A 20,643-nucleotide genomic window follows, 5' to 3' on the forward strand; every position below is an offset into this window, starting at 1 on the left:
GAGTCGTTAGAATTGCACGAGTCGACACGCTGGTAGAGGATATTTTTACCTTTAATTGTCGACCATTCCGAATTCCTCCTAAGACGTCATCTCTCGCACGGGAGGTTCTCTTACTATGCATACGGGAGCCTACGAGCACCCTGAAATAGAACGCTTCCGGGTTGCGAATTTTCGACATTTATAAGCTCGAGATTATCGGATCCCGGTTTTCATTGCTCCTCGAATAACCCCGAGCAAGTCTCGTGACTTTGGTGGTACCGGAAGCCAATTCACGAAGTTAGGAATTAGTTACACGCTGGGACATGCACGTGCACGAATGGCATTTGCATTGTACGCGTGACGTATTCTCGGGTCCAATAGCCACACCCTTAGACTCGTCAAACGCGCAAGGAGACTTTCGATTTGCAAGTCCAATTGCGGGAATTTGTTCAGCAACTCGAGAATAGTAACACGAAGACTCGACGTCTCTGCAGTTTGTTCCCGAAACTTTCAGACCACTTACACGTAACGCGAATGAATTCCGGAGAAATCTGATATGACACGGTAATTTTATAAATTTCGGAGTTCATCGAGATTCTACGACTCCTTAGGGTGCTCGAGGATCTTATAGCCCCTAAAGTTCTCGAAATTCCGTGGTCTTTGAGGTTATTAAACTTCTGCGAATCCTCCATGTTCAAAGGCTTCCACGGCTGCCAGAATTTTCGGCTCTGTGACAAATCTTCTAACCCTTCCACGCGCTTAAACTTCTATAAAGCTTCGGGATTCTTGATGTCTGCTGTTTCTCCTCAGCGAGATTCTGCTGCTGAGAAATTGCTATTTTCTTTTTGCCAACGTTTGAAATTTTCTTTAGCTATCTGATTTCGAGGATCTTCGACGTGCCTTGAAATTTTTGTCTCGTCGAAAGAGTGGAAAGTTGAATTACACTCACAGACTGTTATAACTAGTCTTCGACACTCGACTACAACGACGTTCATGGAGCTTCCATTGACGACTTAATTTAAACGCAAATTGTCGTCAAGGGCTGTCGCCTTTGTTAGCCTCGGAAAATCCCAAGAAACCAATATCCACGGGGAGCGGCGACATCGTCGACGATCTCGAAGCAGTATCGATTAAGGGGTTAATTAATCGCGGTCGTGGAGCGTCGACGGGATTGCGACACGCCACAAGAAGAGCTCCAAGCACGCTCGTGGATTTCGTCTCTCGGCGTGCTTGCGAAATTGTTCAACGAATTTTACGCGTGGCGTACTCGCAAAACTCACGATCACTATAATGAGGGTGCGTTCGAAGAAGTCACTGGGAAATGAAGGACTCGCAGGTCCGCAAATTACCGTTCGCCTGTGAAATTGCTCCAAGTTAAACAATTCTTATCATCGAGTAACATTGTTGTTGAAATAGTTTGACAAGCAAATATAAACCTGTTCGAGAACCAGAAGAATTTTGAATAATTCTTTTTTCGAGTCTTTAAAGAGGGAACGTTTAATGGAACAATCGAATTACCAGAATATTGCATTAATTAATTAGTCACGTCGAATTTTTGCGATTATAATATGTTATACGTAAATTGTCAATTCGATGAAACTTTTTCGATTTTTGAGAAATGATTACGATCGAATACTGGAAATATCGACGTTAGTCGTTGACCAACTCGATATAGCGAAATTGGGCGAGTAAAATTAGGTTCATGATCTCGTCGTTGTTGAAATATGGTTCTTTTCGATTTTACATATTACGTGTTTTGTCATTTATTACGAGAAACGTACTATACACATGCAGATGGAAAAGCAACATGCATTTAAATGTACATTGTTTGAATTCCGATAAATTTCAATTCGTTCGGGGTGAAATTCATTTAATCAGCTCCCTGATGGAGAACTGCAGTTTCGCAATAATCGCAAGAATGTATTGATCCGAGCATAAACGTGTACATACGTACATATAGACGACGTTTTAACAGTAGAATTGCTCGAATAGAACTTCGAATTTTTAGTTCCTCGCCATTACGCAATGACAAATTTTCTGCATTCGGAAATGTCTTCTCGGATTCAGTCGATTTCAATTTGTTTTTGAAAAGCTCTGGAACGGTTCGGTGCCATTTTGCGTCAAAGCAAGTTGTAACGCGAACGTGAAATTTCGTGAATTTTTTATTCCGCGTCGATAGTACCTGAAGATCGAAATCGATTCATCGATGAATCGAATTAACGGAATTCTGCTTCTCGCGAAATCGTGTAACGTTTTAAAGTTCGCAGTTTGTTTTTGTCAATGCTTGACAAATTCAATCCACTTTAAAACTTTGAAAAACACCGTGATAGTCAAATTTTTTTTTTAAAAAAATGATGAATTCTTTTATGTCACCAAATATATCGCAAACTTTTTATTTTTCAACGTGAACCGACTACGAGATGCAAATATACGTGATAAAACGTTTGATAAATGATGTTACAAATCATTTTCGGTATTAAATTTACGCAGAACAAATGACCAGAATTAAATCGCTATAACTGTCATACTATACAGATATAATAACGAAAAATAATAAACAGCAATTACTCTCATAATTAAACGCAGTCGGGAGAATTTATTTATCGCGATATTGCAAATAGCGAGTTTCCAAGCTCTCGTCTAGACTATTCGAATTATTAATGGCGGCTCTCGAGCTTAAACCTCGCCTAATTGTTTCCGTGTTTCAAAATTTTGCAACACTCGTCGGTGCTCAGAACCGATTAACGATCGCGAGTACTGGCGCAGCCTATCGGGATTAATTCAACCGATAATTAAAGCCTTTTTCAGCCAGCTATTCAAATTCGTAACAATATCCATGGAACACCTCGATCTGTTCCGCAAAATTTTCGCCTCGGTTAATGACGACCATTCGACCAAGTCATCGCTCGACAGCCATAACTACCGATCGATGTTCACCAGATTCACCGTCATTGCGCTCGCGTATACCAACGAAACCGCAAGCGGAAACGCAACGGGTCGCTGTTTCATTTCGCCCGACCTCTGAAAGCACGTCTGCCATCCCTGCTATCCACCTAGACCCCGCGAATCCTCTCAACACCGAATATTTCAAGGATCCCACCAGTCGAATTCGTCAGAGTGTTACAACGTAAGTTACAAGCACCGTTGAAAATGCCTCTGAAGAGCCTTCCTCGAGCGATCTCCCGAAAGTTCTCGTTTCGTAAGCTTCGCAAACGTCAGTGACAAAGTTGCTGGTTTAATTCTGGCTAACTCGCGTGTCCCTGAAAGCGAGATGTTCGACATCGAGGAAGACAAGCACTTATGTAAGAGGATGGCTGTTCAATCGATACTTGTTTAAACAGTCCGGGAAATGGGCAATCGGTTCGGAGAGACCGTTGCAAATATTTCGTTTCCGATAGTATTTGTTCCTTCCCGTTGTTTACCTTGCCGATTTACATATTGAAAAATAAATACGAGGGGTGTTTATGAGAGCAGCGCGTGCTTGGTTAATGGAATTTTCATCGAGTTGCTTCATCGAGTTATGATATTAATTTCAAGGCCGATTTCTCCTTAGAAATTGTAAACTATGGTTAATCGATAGGTCAGACCTTCTTGTGGGAATCAACGATGTGACACAGTCTCGAGCCCCACGAGCCTCTGTTCTGTCGATCTAGACTACAAGGTCTCTATAGGGCCTTCCTAGGGTCAGTCAGTCTAGTTCCGGAACCGAGGCCGAACAGTTCAGCCACGTATATTCACTGTTTTATACCAATCATTATCATTGCGTTATGATTGCACTCTATTTAAACAACGTGCATTTTTAAATAAATCGTCTCAACGATACAAAGTGTCCTTACACTTCAATAATCAACTTCATCTTCTCATTCGAGTATCGTCGTCATTGCTAACTCCTTTTGCTGCTTTTGCGAATAAACCGCCAAACCCATCAAGATTCGTCGGTTCTCTCTAACAAAGTGTCTTTCCTCTGCTAGATGTCAGGGACCCAGCACGGAAACGTCGCTCGCAGTGCAACGATCGCGAGTTAAAGGAGCCGGGCCCAGGACGAGGGACCGCAGCGATAGCAACGATATTGCAAATGGCTGTGGGGCAGAATCGATACCGTGACGCAAAGAACCGTGAAAGTTGCCGAGGTCGAGGTGCTTTCCTCCCCATATCACCGAGCCAATCCAGCGTGTGTCGCTTCGAGATCGATGCGTGCAAAGCTGCCGCGAACTGAACGCCCCGAAGCCGTTGTTCGGGAACGAGGACGTGCCACGAGGAAAACGATGACAATTGCCCCGATCCACGCGCGCCAGTCTTTCGCTTAGAGTCCCAGCCGATTTTCACGCGTAACGACGATGAGCTTCTTGAACTCGTTGCAACAATACGTAAGCGACAGCGTCGCGAACTTCAACCTCAGCCCGAAGAGGTTCTCCTTCAGTCGCGAGGACTCGGCGTCCAGCGCCGCCGGAAGGAGTGGCTCCACCGGAAGTGTCACCGGAACGACCAACACCAACTCCACCGCACCGCAGTCCACGCCTCATGGTTACCCTAAGGTGAGTGACAGACTATTGAAATATTTTACCAGTACCCAGATTCTATGAAAAAGTCTGACAAAATTCAGATAACTGTCAAAATACTGACAAGGCGAGGGTCGAGAGAGTTGGAAATTATGGTGCTTTTATCAAGTATGGAAATGTTTCATTAGGTTGAATACATATTATTATTAATTTAGATCATTTATTGGATTTAATATTGATGTCATTCGTAATAATTATTTTCAGTTTTAATTCTATTACATTATATATGTATATAGAGGTGGAATCAGATATTATGCGATTTTCTAAATTTCTTGATGCGTGTATTTACCCATTTTTAAATTATCGGGAAGCCTACAATTTCGTAAGGTTCTTCGTTACTTTGTACCCTTCGTGGGTAATGGGGTAGATTATACGTTGATCAGTTCCATCGAGTGAGCATTGAAAACTTGTCGGGCAATTGACTTTGTACCCTTGTCAACTAATGCGTCCCCGTTTGAAAAAACGGGGACGTCGAAACTTTTTAATAAGCGCTGTGCTTTCGAATTACCGAGTCAGGTGGAAATATGGTGGAGTGTAATCGAACGAAGGGAGGTTCGCGGACAAACTTTTGCTTCTTTTCAGGCATTATTCGTATAACCCTGCTTATAGAGTACCAATCAAATGCGTATTCATAGGTGAAGGAATAATCGTCTTATTTAGAACGCGTTGTTTAATGCAAGGTGTAATTGACAGAAAGGAGTCGGCCGAATGACAAAAGGTCGTTTACGTTTCACGTGGGGAAAATGAAGCTTTTATTAACGTACCGTATAAAAATTTGTTACGACATCGGCGTCGTTATTTTCACAGATTACTATCAGCCACCTATTTCGAAGCTTATCGTGTTCCCATTCTATCTTATCTCTATGGTTAAACTTCTACCCCTGATATCTTCATAGACATCATAGCAGAATGAGCGATACACCATTCTCCCATTTACCGTCTACTTCTAGATTACTCCATAAACCGTATCAAGCCTAATCCTATTAATTCACTTCAGATTATAATCCCAAATTTAACACTCGAACTACGGACCTGCAATATGTACCAAAATTTAACGTACTCTATAAATATTAAAATCGTGCACCAGAAATAAAGAAGCGTACGTAATTACGACTCTGTTTGAATAAAAATGAATTTTAAATTTGCCGAGGGTAATTGCGCAGTTCCAGTAACTGGCAAAAATAAAATTTGAAACAAGCCATCTCGACCTCTTTGGTAATTCTAGTGTTAAGAAACGAGAATTAAAGCAACCGAAATTAAAGCAACAGGAATAACCTCAACCATAATCCTAAAAAAAAAAGAAAAAGGAATAAAAGAAAATGAATTCCATCTCGTTACAATTCTCTCCACCCCTAATCTAATTGCAAGCGAAAAATCGCCCCTCTCGCCAGCACCCCGCTGCAAGAGTAAATTTTAAATATCCATTGCATTGCAATTTCACCCCAATAATACAGCCACGCTAACCCGCGTATTAACTCGATTAACCTAACCCACGGTACCCAACTATAATACTTAAACCACCTAATTTCCACCCAGTTATCCGCAGCAGGCAAACCACACCCTCCCCGATCCCACAGACCGCGTCTTCTCCACGATCCCGCGAGGGCCAGAAAACTCTCAAAGTCCTGGCAACTCCGCCAACTCACGAACGTCCTGGCCCTCTGTTTACCCGATCCGCATCCACCGCAACGTCTCTTCCGGATCCGCCTTAATCCCGATCCAGAAGGCAGCCGGCTTCTAATTATCACGATCGCTGTTTACTGCTTCAGGTGGTGCCACCCCCGGGAGCGGCGACGAGCTCCCATGGCCGGTCGTTGTCCACGCGCAGACGAACCCTCGAGTGCACTTCCGCTCCCGGGCTGACGGTGCACCCCGCCGCCGGAAGTGCGTCGGGCAGCACGTCGCCCCGCAGGGTCGGCTCTTTTCGCAGGAGCACCGGTTCCGGTGACCGACCGCCTTTGATGTTCTGCCGCAGGAGACCCTCTTGGCCGGAAGTCGACATACAGGCCACTTCCGGGTGAGTACAACCTTTTCATCCTTATATCGAATTGATACCCAGTGCTTGGCGGTATCGTTCCGTCGATGTCTCGATGTCTCGGATTTGCGACGGATGTTTATCGCAACGGGTACCTTTGCGAAATCCCAATGGTGGATGGAAGGATTCGGTACATTTTCTCATGTCTGAGAGAGTGTGAATGGATTTCAGAGAAGGCTTCGTTTAATTTCCTGTCGCGTCGTAAATTGCAAGAAGATAGATTCGGTTTGCAGATTCGAGGGATTTATGCTCCATGGATTGATGAATATTAGGTGTCGGTAATTTTTCTCTCTCGTTGAACGGGAGTCTGGCGACGAAGAAGCTCGATCGATCTTCGTGCGTGGCAATTAATCCTTGACGAGACTAGTCCGAGAGCGGCGTGCTTCCGTTCTAAACTATACATTGATAGTTTAATCCGTTTGTCCCTAAGTTCCGCTAAGCTTTCCAATTAACCATACTAATCCTGTTTACTTAAGGTCACTTTAATTAACCGAAACCGACGACGAGTGGTATCCTAAACGCGCTGGCCAGGAATTCGAAAGCAAAGTTCAGGAATGATATTTGCCAATGCTTCGAACGCGGCGCGTAATGCCTTTGAAATTCCGAAGGTTTTAAAACTATTTCGTAACGATTGCAAAGCGGATTCGAAACGGATTCGAAACGGCCCTGAAACGACAAAATGGCGGCACAAAGGGGATGCGAAAAAATATTCGCAAATACTGCATCGCGTTGATCTTTAAGCAAATCCGTATGCACTCGTGGTGCGATATTTATTATACTATTGTTTTCTTAATGGATAATAAATGCATTTTTATCAGGGGTTTCCGCGTCACGGAACCTTCATGAATATTTCATTTGCATATTTAGATACGCGCACCGCCATCCTATTATTGCAACCATTCACTCGCGAGATATTATTTTTCTCGTCCCTTGTTTCCGTTTTTCGCCTGTGTTTTCCTTTCTTTCTTTATCGCGATTCGAGAAAGCGAATTTCTGTTTCGATGGCTGCTCGATAGGAGCAATGTTTCGGAATTACCGATTTTTAATAAACGCCGCGACCATCTATCCTCGACCACGGCAGCGTCGAATTTCGAAATTCTACGACAAATATTTTCCGTGCAAATATTTTGATTGAAACGTGGGAATAAATAAAATAAAAATTGTACGCAGTTTATGGGATTAGCGAGAAATATCGCATTGAAACGGACCTCAAAACGTTTCGTTTGTTCTTTCGTTTCTTTTTTAGAAACGGCCTTGTCACGAAGATTTATTTGCGATATTATCTTTAGCTGAAACTGTACTTCGTTATAGAATAGTTTCGTGAAAGATAAAAGTACGAAACAGTGCAATTCCTAATACGCAACGAGTTCCATCCTGGAGTATCCGAATTATCGATAATTTCACTTGGAATAAGGAAAATCGTAAAATATTTCTTATTAAAATTATTTATTTCGATTTTTGTATTTTCCGAAGATTCTACTCGAAACACGGTCAACATGGAAAGTAGCACGATAAATAACGAAACGTAATTGGCAATTAAAGTAAAGTACGAAAGTAAAGTAAACCAATCTTAGTGAAACAGGGCCGTCTGTGGTCAGGCGTGTCTCTTTACCACTGATAGACGTTATACTTCTATAGAAACTCGCATAAATCTTCGAGCTGACTGCTATCGAATAGCACTTACGACTCGTATAATTCATTTTGATTGATACTTCTCATTCGGAGTTACTTATAAAATGGCGGAGTTAGTATACGAGAGGAGATTACTATGGCACGGTTCGTAGGAGGGTATCGACGATTTAATCGAGATTTTTCTATAAAATATACGCGACTTTCATTCGATAACTACGGAGCACGAATTAATTGACACGATATATAGGAAGATAGTAAAAGGGGGACGAAATCCAATCATCGATTCCGATGATAAGTGGACAATGTGCAGGAGAGATTTTAATGAGTTCCGAGGAAGCAGATGGGGCATCTTCGAGATCGTTCCTCGAACGTCGATGAAATCGAGTTTCTAAAGAGCTACCCCTTCGTAATCGTGTGAAATCGAACGTTCAAAATCGAACCTCGATCTTACTTCCAAGTAATTTACGAATCGCACGAAGAGACGAGTTCTCGTTAAAAAAAAATATTTTAATAAGAAAGCAGCGAGTAGAAGAATTTTATAATTATTTAATCGAATATATTTAATTATTTAAAAATTGTTGGAATAAATTTTTCTTCGTTCTATCTTCTTCGTTCTTCAATAAGAGAATATTCTCACGCTTTCGCGATACTTTTTAAATAATTTTTCCCTACCACGAACTATGATTGATATCGTAATTTCGCAAGTAGGTGTTAACTAGATTGTCGGATTTTTCCGTATCGTATGGAAACGTTCCTTCTAATTTTTTTGAAATTATCGAACAGAGAAAACTTCGTAATTACTCTAATTATAACTCGCTTTTCTAGATACACGACGTATGTACGTAAGTCAGGAAGTTCTTAAATTGCGTAAACAGAGTTACTAGGCTATTTAAACAATTTCTGCTCGATAAACTTCAAGCGATTAGAGCATAGTCGAAGGTAACTGGGTTAGTTTCGAGAGCCCCAAGCTTGGGTTTACTCGATATAATTCGCCATCACGAGATCATAATCCATGAATTCAAAGCACACTGATGCCCGATTTAATTCCAAGACATCGGAATCAAAGTATATGGAATTTCAAAATGTCGCTTCCTCAGCTGCAGCCGCAGTATCGAATTTTATCGCGATTAAATCGATTATGACGTGGAATTTCCGAAATTTCGCCTTTTAGAAATGTCTCGATAACAAAATTGCGGTAATAATCATTCAAAGATCGATAAATAACATAGTAATTGATTAAAATATCACTAATCAAGCTGAATTTTTAATTAATTAAACTTTAAAGAACATTCTTTTCGAAGATTTAAAATAAGATTAAAAATAAACAGAGGATATCTAGAATAAAGCGAAGGTGCAGGAAGCATTATTCCAGAATTTAAACCCTTACTGAAGAAAAGGGATCACCATTAATTCCTTAAGTAAACGCAAATTACCAAGTCCTGTGACTTACGAGTTCCCCTCACGTGACGATTAATCGCAAATAAAACGCGAAACATATCCAAGATCCTTATCGCGCATTTTCACTTCTGTGCTCGCACAACCTAATCCAAACCTCGCGACAGTCAATCTGAATTTACCTCTTGGGTCTGTTTTACCTCCCTTGATCCTCTACAATCGAATCGGAAAAATTTGTTTCGTAACTCGTCCGCATTAGATATATATTTTGGCAATGTATTGTAGAGACACGGTGGTTGTTAAATAATATAGTCTCTATTTATTGACGATAAAATATAATAATACAATGTGGGGTGACGGTAAAGACTACGAATATAGATATATATCAACTAAACTCTTACAATTACAACTAACGACACGATTATAACTAACAACACAATTATAACTAACAACACGATTACAACTAACAACACAATTACAACTCACTGACCCAGCTTAACTATCTCTCAAGCACTGTCTCTCAAGAAGAAGGGACCCCTAACCATTTCTGCCTTCCTTATATATTCCCTAAAAAGCCTCCCCCAACACGACCAAATATGGTCATGCTAAGGGCCTGACGCATCGCCCGGGTTTTTCCGAATGACCTGGCCCTCGAACCCTCGGCGACTTCCCAAACCAAAGTCACCTACACACGAGGTGGGCATTCTGCGATACTACAGTATTTATAATTAAACTTAAACAATATTGATTATTTTCGTGGACCTTTAAACCCCGGAAAATTTAAAATACCGTGTCATACACTCGGATGATGCGTCAAACAGACCATTAATTCCCAAGAATAGCTAAAAGTCACGTCCACCCACGCAAACCCTGTTTACCCGAAAAATTCCAGCATCGAATCGCCAAGGATCGAACAGGTCTTCCGTGACAAGGATCTAAAGGAAACCTGCCAATTATTCTTCTCCAGCGGAACTTCCGAGTTATCCGTCCCTATCCACCCTAAGAAACTGAAACTTCACTTCAGAGATCTTGTTTATTTCTTAATGAAATCGAAGTGGAAATTGGAAGGTAGTCGACTAGATAGGCAAAATGATTGTCCGAGAGACGCGAGACGTCGTTTCCTTCGTTTGTAGCTTTGTTTTCTCGTTAGTCAAGATTTCCTAGCCCTTCCGACCCTTCGTCTTTACCGTTTGGACATCGACGTCGTCATTGGACTTTGATTTATCTGCGTTGTTCGCGACTCCATCGACAACAGCGTCGCCGTCGATGGCTTCCGGTGGATTTCGAAAGAAACATCGAGAGCCTGCTCACGATTCCAATTTATTCCGCCGATACCGGCTTCGTCGTCGCCTATCAGACGGCATCAAAGCAGCCTCGAGATGGCATCGACGGTAAATACCTGTTACGCCTATCCTCTCTCTTTTTCTCCTCCCTTTCCTATCTCTTCTCTCTCTCGCTGTTACTCTCTACAATGCGAGTTTTCTTCTCGTCGAGAGTCGCTTGGGACTTCGATGAGCCGTGAAAAGTCACGAAAAGTTGCGAGTACGACTTTGATCAGAGCGGGTGAAGGGGTTTGGAAAGGAAACTCGTTAATTTCTCCAGTTCGCTCGAGGTTGTGCGATCGTTGTCGGGTTTCCCGGAGAATAGGGGAGACGGAGTTTCTTCTAGATGTAAGGTCTAATTGAAAGAGATCCTTATTGTACGGAATGGCTGATTTGTCGTTCCCTGCATTCAGCTTACGTTATTTTCTCCCCTTTCTCCCCGAGTGCGTCGAATAAGAACGTTTCCTCTTCGAAGAATACTTTTATTTAAAATAGTCTTATGCTTTTTACCGTGTCACACAAATATTGGAGTATTTTACGCGTATATTCGATACCTCTGCGATAAATTCAGCGCCAATTTCGTTGAAATAATCTGTTCATCCAGGTAGAATAATTGGCATATCTTTTCAATCTCACGGAGGGTGAAGAAATCTCCAATATCATTTCCGAAGCTCGGTACTGATAAGATTAAGACATCACGAGTGACATAAAAATTGTTTCCAATTATTCAACCGATTATACAAAAATTTGCCTTTGTTCGAGCTTAGCGAATTCGCGAAATTTCACTCTTGACACCATCTTGGCTGCTCAGCTCGACAGAGATTTTGTTGCACGAAGGAACAAGAACAAACGATTCTACTTACCGAGCAAACTCCTCGAGAGTGTCGTGAGCATGAAATTATTTGGCTACTGTTCACGGACAGCTACGTGTCGCGAATTCTTGCGTGACACACGACACATTGTGACGGTCATATACGGTTCGATTAGACCCCGGCGAAAGTGGCTGCCAATTCGGGCCACCAGCCCCTCGATTCGCAGACGACTTCGGGATTCCTCTCTGTCCCGTGGGATAAACTCGAAGGGTTCTTCGCTTACAAGCAGAACGCCGTAAACGCGGAGGACATGCTTCTTGTCAGCTTATTCCCTTTTACGATCGCGTCTCGAACCACAATGACGAGCCGAAACTTTTTCATGGCATACCGTGTGCCAGCTTTTCTCCGAAGCGAAACACGCTTTCATGCGAGCTTATGAAATGTGCTTCTATTCAGCAGTTGGACTTCTTCTATTCGGTAATTTCCGTTATTGTAATCTCGTGACTTTCCACGCGAGGCTTTCTAAGGTACGAGTTACTCGATACTTTGACTGCAACTAGGAGGTTACAATGCAAATCTGTAATTGTGGAACAGTGCCATTTTTAATTTGCAATATCGTTCAAAATTTTGTAATCCACTGTATTCGTTTTATTCGAATCGTTCTGATGAATTGCAATATTATGTTCAGTGATGACTAGCATAGCTCTACTGAGGATACAAATATTAACTCTTTGCACTCGACGACTTTTTCGTTACAGAAAAATAGTAATTCGAAGACTTTCTGTCATAGAGTCGACGAAATTTTTAAAATGGTAAATAAGAAATCATATGCAAATTAAGACGTAGAATTATTTTTCTTCGACATTCGACACATCGTTAGGTAATTTTATATTTGATATATTAATTAACGTCGATCTTTAGAATTTGTTTAAATAGTGACTGAGAGTCACCTCTCGAGTGCAAAGGGTTAATCCCCTGTGTCCATCGTGATAGTCAACGTATTTGCCATTTAATGAGGTGTACAGATCTCTTACTCCTCAGATTATTAAACAAAACCATAGGTATCTCGTATAAATCAAAATCACCCTGCGCTTTCAAAAATAGCGCCAGTCCTTGCTCGAAGCCCAAGACTGTCACAAGACCTTAATTACACCTATCATTTGCAGCTTTCCAAGTCGCAAAAAGTCCAGGCTCGAATCCCCAGCGAATCTCGATTCACCGAATCGATATCGCCAGAGTACCTCGAAACGCTCTCGGTATCCCGCGTTGAACCGCAAGAGTAATGCGTTTACTTTGTCTTCGTGAATTAGCTCGACTCCCAGAGCGTTAGCTCCGTGTTCGGGCATCGAGATCGGACGTAAGGATTTCTCTCGTTACTTATCCTTAATGGAGAACGCAGCGTCGACCACGGAAGTACAGCGCAGAGTGCGTCGGAGTGATCGTAAAAGGCGATCCGGGGTCGGGCAAATAGCATTAAGCTCGGCAGGTGCGGTCTAATAAAACCTCTGTGACGACGACGATCGACGTGGACACAGGTGTAATGATCGATGATGGACGCGACTTGCCATTGGCCGCGCTATTTTTACCCCTCGTCCCGGGAGAAAGCGTTTCAGATGATTGCAGCGCGGCAATTTGAACGAACTCGCCCTGTGGGGTGGACGGAAGGGGTGGAGGACTGCGTGGGAACAGCGTTGGACTTTGGAGGGTGGAACAGTGGACGTTTTAATAATGGAAACGGAGAAATTGATTAGGGTATCGCGGAGGAACCAGTTTCCCTTTTGCGATGGAGATAAGAATGGAAAGGTAAATCTAGAAGAGTGAAAGTAAACATAGAACGTTTAATTTATTGAAATATGTAAAATTTTAATTTGGAAATTTTGTCGTTCACAATTGTCTCCTTGATTCTGAATTTTCCTCTTAATCGACGGCAATAAATTATGGCAAAATATATGTTTCTTGTAATTACTTATTTATATTAAAGAAATTTAATTAGGAAATTTTCGAAATTTGGTATAAAATAGTTACACGAATTACGTCTGTCAATTGAGGCTCCTGAATCATCGATTTAGGATCATCGATTTGGAAAAATTTGATCGCAAACCGGTAAACTTAGGAGTGCTGAGGGAGCCAATCGATCGTTCCCTGTCAGAAAATGCGACGCGATTTCGACTAACTTACACCTAAGCTCCACTAGCGTATTTCGACGATACACTGAACGGAAAACACTCTACTTGAGATGAAATTGAAGAAGTTCGAACGTCCAAAGAGGATGGATACTCCAATCACGAGATTGCCCGAAGAGTCGAAAGAATTCCACATTTACGGTAACACCGACTGTCTTCTACGATGCTCTTAAATTATTTAATATCCATTATAAACCCCGAACGGTGATCCCACGCGTCTATTTTGAAAAGTACACGGAGATAAAGCAAAAGCTTTTACGATATTTCCATTACCCCGGTACCTTTCGTTCGCCTAAACCTACGATCCTTCGAGGTTGCCTTTCGCAGGCTAACCTCTGCTTCGAATGCTGCTGAGACGAAAGTGTATGGATGAAAGACAGCGAGTGGAAGTAAGTTTCGCGTATGGAAAGGAGCAACAGTTATGTTACTTCCACTTCGTGAATAAGTGCAGCGAGTGTGCTTTGAAACGGCACGGTTTGGCATTCGCGAGAGATTCCATCGCTGAATTCTTCTCTGCGGCGCTCCTTTCCGCTCTAAACTTCACACGAAAGAGAACTTATCCGATGGAATCGCCGCCAGGGGACCAAGTTATCCGTGGCAGGTGATAAAGCAAAGAGAGTGCATCAAATAGGTCTCCCATAGAAAGAAACGACTGCAGTGCAACTCATCGTTCTCGTATACTTCGATTTGCCTTGTGTAATAACCTTTTAATAGTCTCCCTCGAAATAGAAACGAAAATTCACGATATTCGAATCGTGATCTCTGTTTTGCAAACATTCCACGAGTTATTGCACTCTTGAAAGAAGAAATTCGTTTTAATCGCACCATTTTTACCGAATAAAGAATAAATTTTCTATCGAATACTCGAATTTCCTATGCTAAATCTCCCTAAGCTAAGTCTGACTCATAATAGAAAGTTGATAGAAATGAATTACCTTTGTTCGTCGTAGAAAATAACGATATAGCCTCAGTTATTCGTCGCTGAAGTATCTCTGATGATACACAATCAGGGAACGAGTAAAGGAGCCCGGGAGAATGAAAGAAACAAAGGAGAATAGTAGAAAGGGGACTCTGGTTAGCATAAAGAAGGGGACCAAAGGGGGACATAGACGGTCCGAATATATCCGTTCGGCGTCGAAACGAATTTGAAGCAATGGCACCCTCGAGGACGCAACGACGCCACGCGAGGCGACATTTCTCGAGGCGAACGGCACCAAGGCAACGAACCGAGGGATGAAAACGAAAGGAAGTGAAGCGGATCGTGTCTGGACGTAATTTCTCGCTTAAACGACGGAACGTGTTCGGTTGCTCGTTGGGAATCCGCGCTGGGAAGCTCGTTTCACGCGCCGAAACGTCTACTGCTCTTGCTTCCACGCCAAGAACTAGTTATGTCACCAGCGTCATCCCGCGAACACGTAATCTTGAATTATCTCTTACATAAGATTCGTCGAAGTCTTAATATTTTGAACGAAACTATCCGTTCTTAAATTCGAGATTGAAAACAGGAAAGAATGCTGCATCTTCGATGATATAAATAAATCTCGCATATTGGGAATTTTCAACTGGAATTATCTAATAACACTATTATTATTAATTTAATAATAGGTATACCGAGATAATAAATTAACAGTCTTATATATTATTATAGTTCACTCACTGTAATACTCTATTATCCCTGACTCGCGAGTCATTCCTTTCATTACGATCACCGAATATTCTTATCACGAGCATACACGCTCGTACCTTACCATATCTTAATCGAACGATATATAAAAATAAATAATTTCGTTTCTACGTGTTTATTTATGTTAGAAAACGACGGTACATCTTCGATAGTACTCACCTGATGTTCCTCGATATATTTGTAGTCACTTGGTTCACTTTATACACTTCACACGCAAGTTTTATTACACAAATGAAATACTAAACGAAGAGCGTAGGAAACTGGAATGAAATACTAAGCGAAAAGCTTAGGAAACTGGAATGAAGTACTAAACGAAGAGCGTAGGAAAGTGTGGTCGAGAACGGTCGACCGAATGGTTGACTCGGTCACTCGTTCGCCTAGGCACCCCGGACCTATCCTTATTTTCTTATTTTTCGGCTCTGACGACGCACTTCGTTCTGCCCCGCCTATAACACAGGCAGAATATAAACATAGACAGCCAATGAACAAAGATACTGTCGAAGTCACGGTCTACATAGTATTATTGTTGTCACTTCACTGTCATTCGCTTATGATTATTATTACTAACACACCGCAATGATACGCACAAATTTGCTGTTACTATAGGAGTAAAGTAAAGCAGTGAAATTTTGTCGTCGTTGGTATGTTTCGCGGAAATAAATTCTGAAAATGTCTGACACAGAAATTCGCTATAACGCGAATAGTACATTCACCAAAGCTACCTGGAATACGTAAGACCCCTGTGAAAGGAAGAAACCACGCTTGGACAAATTGGAAGTGTAACCGACGCCATTAGGCTTGCACGAGGATTCGGCTGGAGTTCGTTGTTGCAAAACGAGAAAATAATGGTTGATACTGAAAAGGACGAATTATGCGAGCTAGTTAATTCTAGAACGACACGGAGCTTGACGAGAATTCTCGTTTCCCGATGGTTTGCCGAGCATTGTCTTTCGGGCCAGAGAAATTTGAGAGGATCTGAGGGATTTTAATTATATGCAGGTAATTTCTCTCTTACGAGATAATAAGAACTCCTTCTTTGATGAAAGCCAGGATTATTCCTGGTCCCTCCATTAATTGGAAAAATAACAAATTTCATCGTTGGATCGTTACTAAAAAGGAGAACCCTTTTGTTCTTTGTAACGAGGAAATTAATTCGAGACAGGGAAACGAGCGGGAAATCAAATAATTTTTTAAATAAATAGTCGAAGGTGGTTATAGAGTTTTTGAATGCAGAAAAATATGCGGATAAAAATTAAAATAGTTGCTTTCGATACCTTCGAGGATAATCAAAAATATCCGAGTGCAAGAATTCGATAATAAAGAATGTGGAGCCGTTGAGAGACGTCTGAAGAATCTTTGGAAGAAAGTGAAATAAAAAGGAGGGAACGAGGCAACGTCGATAACGCGAAAATACCTCGCATGGTTCCGTTTGCGGAATTTAAGAGCGAAAAATAATTATTGCAACGCTGCCGTCCTGATGAATTATAAACTTGGACCCTTGCAGCATCGAATAACCGTAAGAGCAGTCTCGTGTTCCTTTAAAAAGTAGTTTCTATTTAAATATTTAATCGTCAGACCACGAGCAACCCACGAGTCGTCGTAACGAGAAAGTTGTAAAATCACACGCACGAATAAAACATTAAACGCATCCGGTATACCTCGCGCGAATTTTATATTAACGAATTTTTCGTACCGGCGAGCTAACAAGCCCCCCCATCATCGCGAGAATTTCTTTCTCGCAAAAATCCCCGTCCCGTGATAAAAGGGAACATTCCATTTCCGAAATTGTATGTCTGAAAGTACGAAGTATCGATTTTAATTTAAAAAATTGAAATTTCGCGAAAGCTGCATCGCCGTGAAATTTCGCGGCGAATGTGTTTGAAAAGCGCGGAGTACGGGAGCGGAAAACATTTTGAAAGCCTCGAAGTCGAGCCTGCGAAAGCTTCGATTCGATTATCGAACGCGTTGGTTACACGTTAAATACCAAGAGGTTCGAATAATGGTGAAATTCGTCGGTCTAACCACGTCCCGTCGTTCCGGCTGCGTTTTTTCCGCGCAGAGGATTTGCTGACGACGATACACGGTCCTCGAGGCTGGTTGCCTGACTCGTCCCTGGGGATGCAAGAGAAATGCCATGTGCCAGAGGGAAATTCTTTCACCGTTGACTTCCATTCGACAACAGAAGCTTCGGAAACGAATCTTCGTTGTGTGCGAAATTTTTAATGTCGGTTCTGCTACGTGGTCCGCATTTCGTCGATACGTCGATGCATTTAAATAATTCATTCGTATTCCTTTTGATTCGTTGTCGGGACAGACAAGAAGTCGTAGTAAATCGCCTTGAGAGCTTTCTAGTTCACCGCACACTTCTCGATGGCGCATAAACGTCAACGACGATCTCAATGATCCTGCGTGACGTCTTTCGACACACTTGCGTAATTTATGTCACCTTCGAGTGATCTTTGGTATCAATGACGCGACTTCCACGACTATTCGTGACTTTTAGTTACCCTGGGACGTATGACACGTCCTCGATGATCTTTCATGGCGTTGAAACGAATTCGAGGAAGAATTCTTGACCTCGATGATATTCCGCGACCTCCTGTCATCTTCGCGTGACCTTAAGTACGAATTTTTCGACCTCGATGACCTCCTTTGACCTTCGAATGACTTTAACTTCTAATGTCGTATCCTGGATTGCCTCTAAACAATATCTTTATACTGTAGAGACATGGGTGGTGGTTAGATATAAGGACTATTTATTAGTAATGAGAATAATAATACAATATGTGGTGACGATTAAGACTATGAATATCGATAGATCAACTACAACTACAACTTAACAACACAATTAGAACTCGACTGTTTCAACTAAAATACAACTCTCTTCTGATCACTCTTCCCAAGCACTCTTCCTGAAAACTCAACACAAGAACTGTCCGCTAACCATTTTTGCCTTCTTTTATATATTCCCCAAAAGCCCTCAATAATGACCAAATATGATCATGCTAAGGGCCTGACACATCGTCGGGGTTTTTCCGACTGACCTGGCCCTCGAACCCTCGGCGACCTTCCAAACTAAAGTCACCTATACACGAGGTGGTAATCCTGCGATACTACAATACGTTACAATTTTTATAACCTAATGAAAATTTATTTTCCTTTTCCCTCTTCTTGGAGCTTCAATTGTGAGTGGCACATAATTCACTCTCACGTTTCTGCTTTCATTTAGCCGCTAATTAATGTAGGTACGCACTGTGCTGGAATTATCGAGTATAAAACCAGGTTACCTATCCCATTACACATTATGTGCCCTATTTATCGAGCAAGAACGAAATGCCGCGGGTAAAATCCCGAGTACACGGTACGGAGATTATTCGGTACCAAGATACCAAGGTATTTCGGTAATAAAAGTTGGAAGTGGTAGTAATACGGTCGTCAGTCGTAAAGAGACACTCGATTACCGAATAAGTCTGTAAAAATACGCGTGAGATCAAAGCCATCGATATGGGAGGTTATTTCTTTGGTATAAAAGGAATATGGAGACTGGTAGAATATTTATCAAAATTTCGATATTCGCGAAATCGCAGTTTTAATATTATTCCAGCAGCCTGTTTCCCTTTAAACTTTAAACGATTCTTTTCTCGGCCTTCATTTGCGACTTAATTAAATTTAGAAAGTCGGCTCGGCAACTTCGTAACTCTGTCATAAATTTTATGCCTCTTACTGGGACTGATTAAGAGCAATCCGACGGGTTTAATAAGGAATGAAAGAAATATCGAATTAAACGAGTTTCGATTTAATAACTTTTAATGAAATTTCTGAAAAATTCATTCATCATTAAAATATCAACGTTATTAACATTCGATCATCTCTTTTATCCTTATAAATATCGTACGCGAGATTCTTCATCGATTGCCAATACTGGAAGCAGGAAAAGGAAAAATAATCGAAGTATGCCAGGCAATTGAAACTTAATTTCAAATTTCGCGATAAATTGGTACCAAAATTGGCGCTGGAAATAAGATGTCTCGTTTGCGGATTTCGCAGGTCGTACGTGTGTTTGGAAAAGATCGAGCAACACCGTTCATCACGATAGAACATTTACCATTGGTGAACTGTTCTCCGAGACAACAGACCGCGTAAATACATGGTCTATGATTAATGAGTTCGTCGATGCGCTTTGTTAATCGTTCTCTAAATATGCCTCGACGGTCGCCTGTTATATGTCGACATTAACTAATAGCCCGACAGATCCCAGCGGAAGTCGCCGATAATATTTCACTGGTACTCCACTTACATTACATGTTCGACATGGAGCAAAGCACAGCGAAGGTCGAGTGTCGACCAAAGGGAATCACCGGTCCTTTGACACTCGATGCAAGATAATTATCGATGTCACAAGAAATTCCATTCGCCACGAATGAATTGTTACGTTCGTCACGGCATTTCCATGGGGAATTTATTATCACGACGAATAGTACTTTCATCGGAATCGTCGGACAAATTAAGGTAATGGGAGGTTTACTTTATTTCTCGTATTTCTACTTTATGCATCGATCTGCTACGTTCCAACATGATTTCCCGTTGTGGATTGTTTCTCGCGTATCGGTTTATCAATAAAGTAGATCAAATTTTATTATCTTACTTCACCACATTGTATTTTTATTTTTATATAATAATTTATAATTAAAATTTATCTCATAATTTGATCACTGTCTTCAGCAAAAGCCAACACTCTTCCTGTGGTTGTACACGACGATATTATATTGTTTCATTTATTTAAACGAAACGTTCAACTGTATTTCCAGTTGATAAAATTAGTTCGAAAATATCAGTTCTCGAATAAATCGTCGACCAAGCGTTGCTCCAACTCGAATTTCCAAATATTATTCGCTAGGAAATAAACAATCGCGTTCGTTTACGCACAGGAGCACGGCATTCGATTGAACGGAAAATAGAAATTCATCAAACAAAGGATGATAATACACCTCGCTGCAGAACAGACTGTTTTTCAACCCACGATTCTTTAAAATTCTTTCAAA

General features: G+C 41.5%; 1 protein-coding gene across 1 annotated transcript in view; it reads left to right on the top strand.

The window, feature by feature from the left end:
- unc-13-4A (BAI1 associated protein 3) overlaps positions 1 to 20,643 on the top strand; it is a 108,883-nt gene that overhangs the window by 42,293 nt on the left and 45,947 nt on the right. Inside the window, exons 2-3 of the mRNA XM_017902721.1 lie at positions 3,951 to 4,514; positions 6,308 to 6,555. Coding sequence (XP_017758210.1) covers positions 4,317 to 4,514; positions 6,308 to 6,555 — 446 coding nt within the window. The 5' untranslated portion in view covers positions 3,951 to 4,316. The remainder of the gene's footprint in view (positions 1 to 3,950; positions 4,515 to 6,307; positions 6,556 to 20,643) is intronic.

This window comes from Eufriesea mexicana, unplaced genomic scaffold (genome assembly GCF_001483705.2).
Source record: "Eufriesea mexicana isolate 0111107269 unplaced genomic scaffold, ASM148370v2 scaffold1902, whole genome shotgun sequence".
Taxonomy (NCBI): Eukaryota; Metazoa; Arthropoda; class Insecta; order Hymenoptera; family Apidae; genus Eufriesea; species Eufriesea mexicana.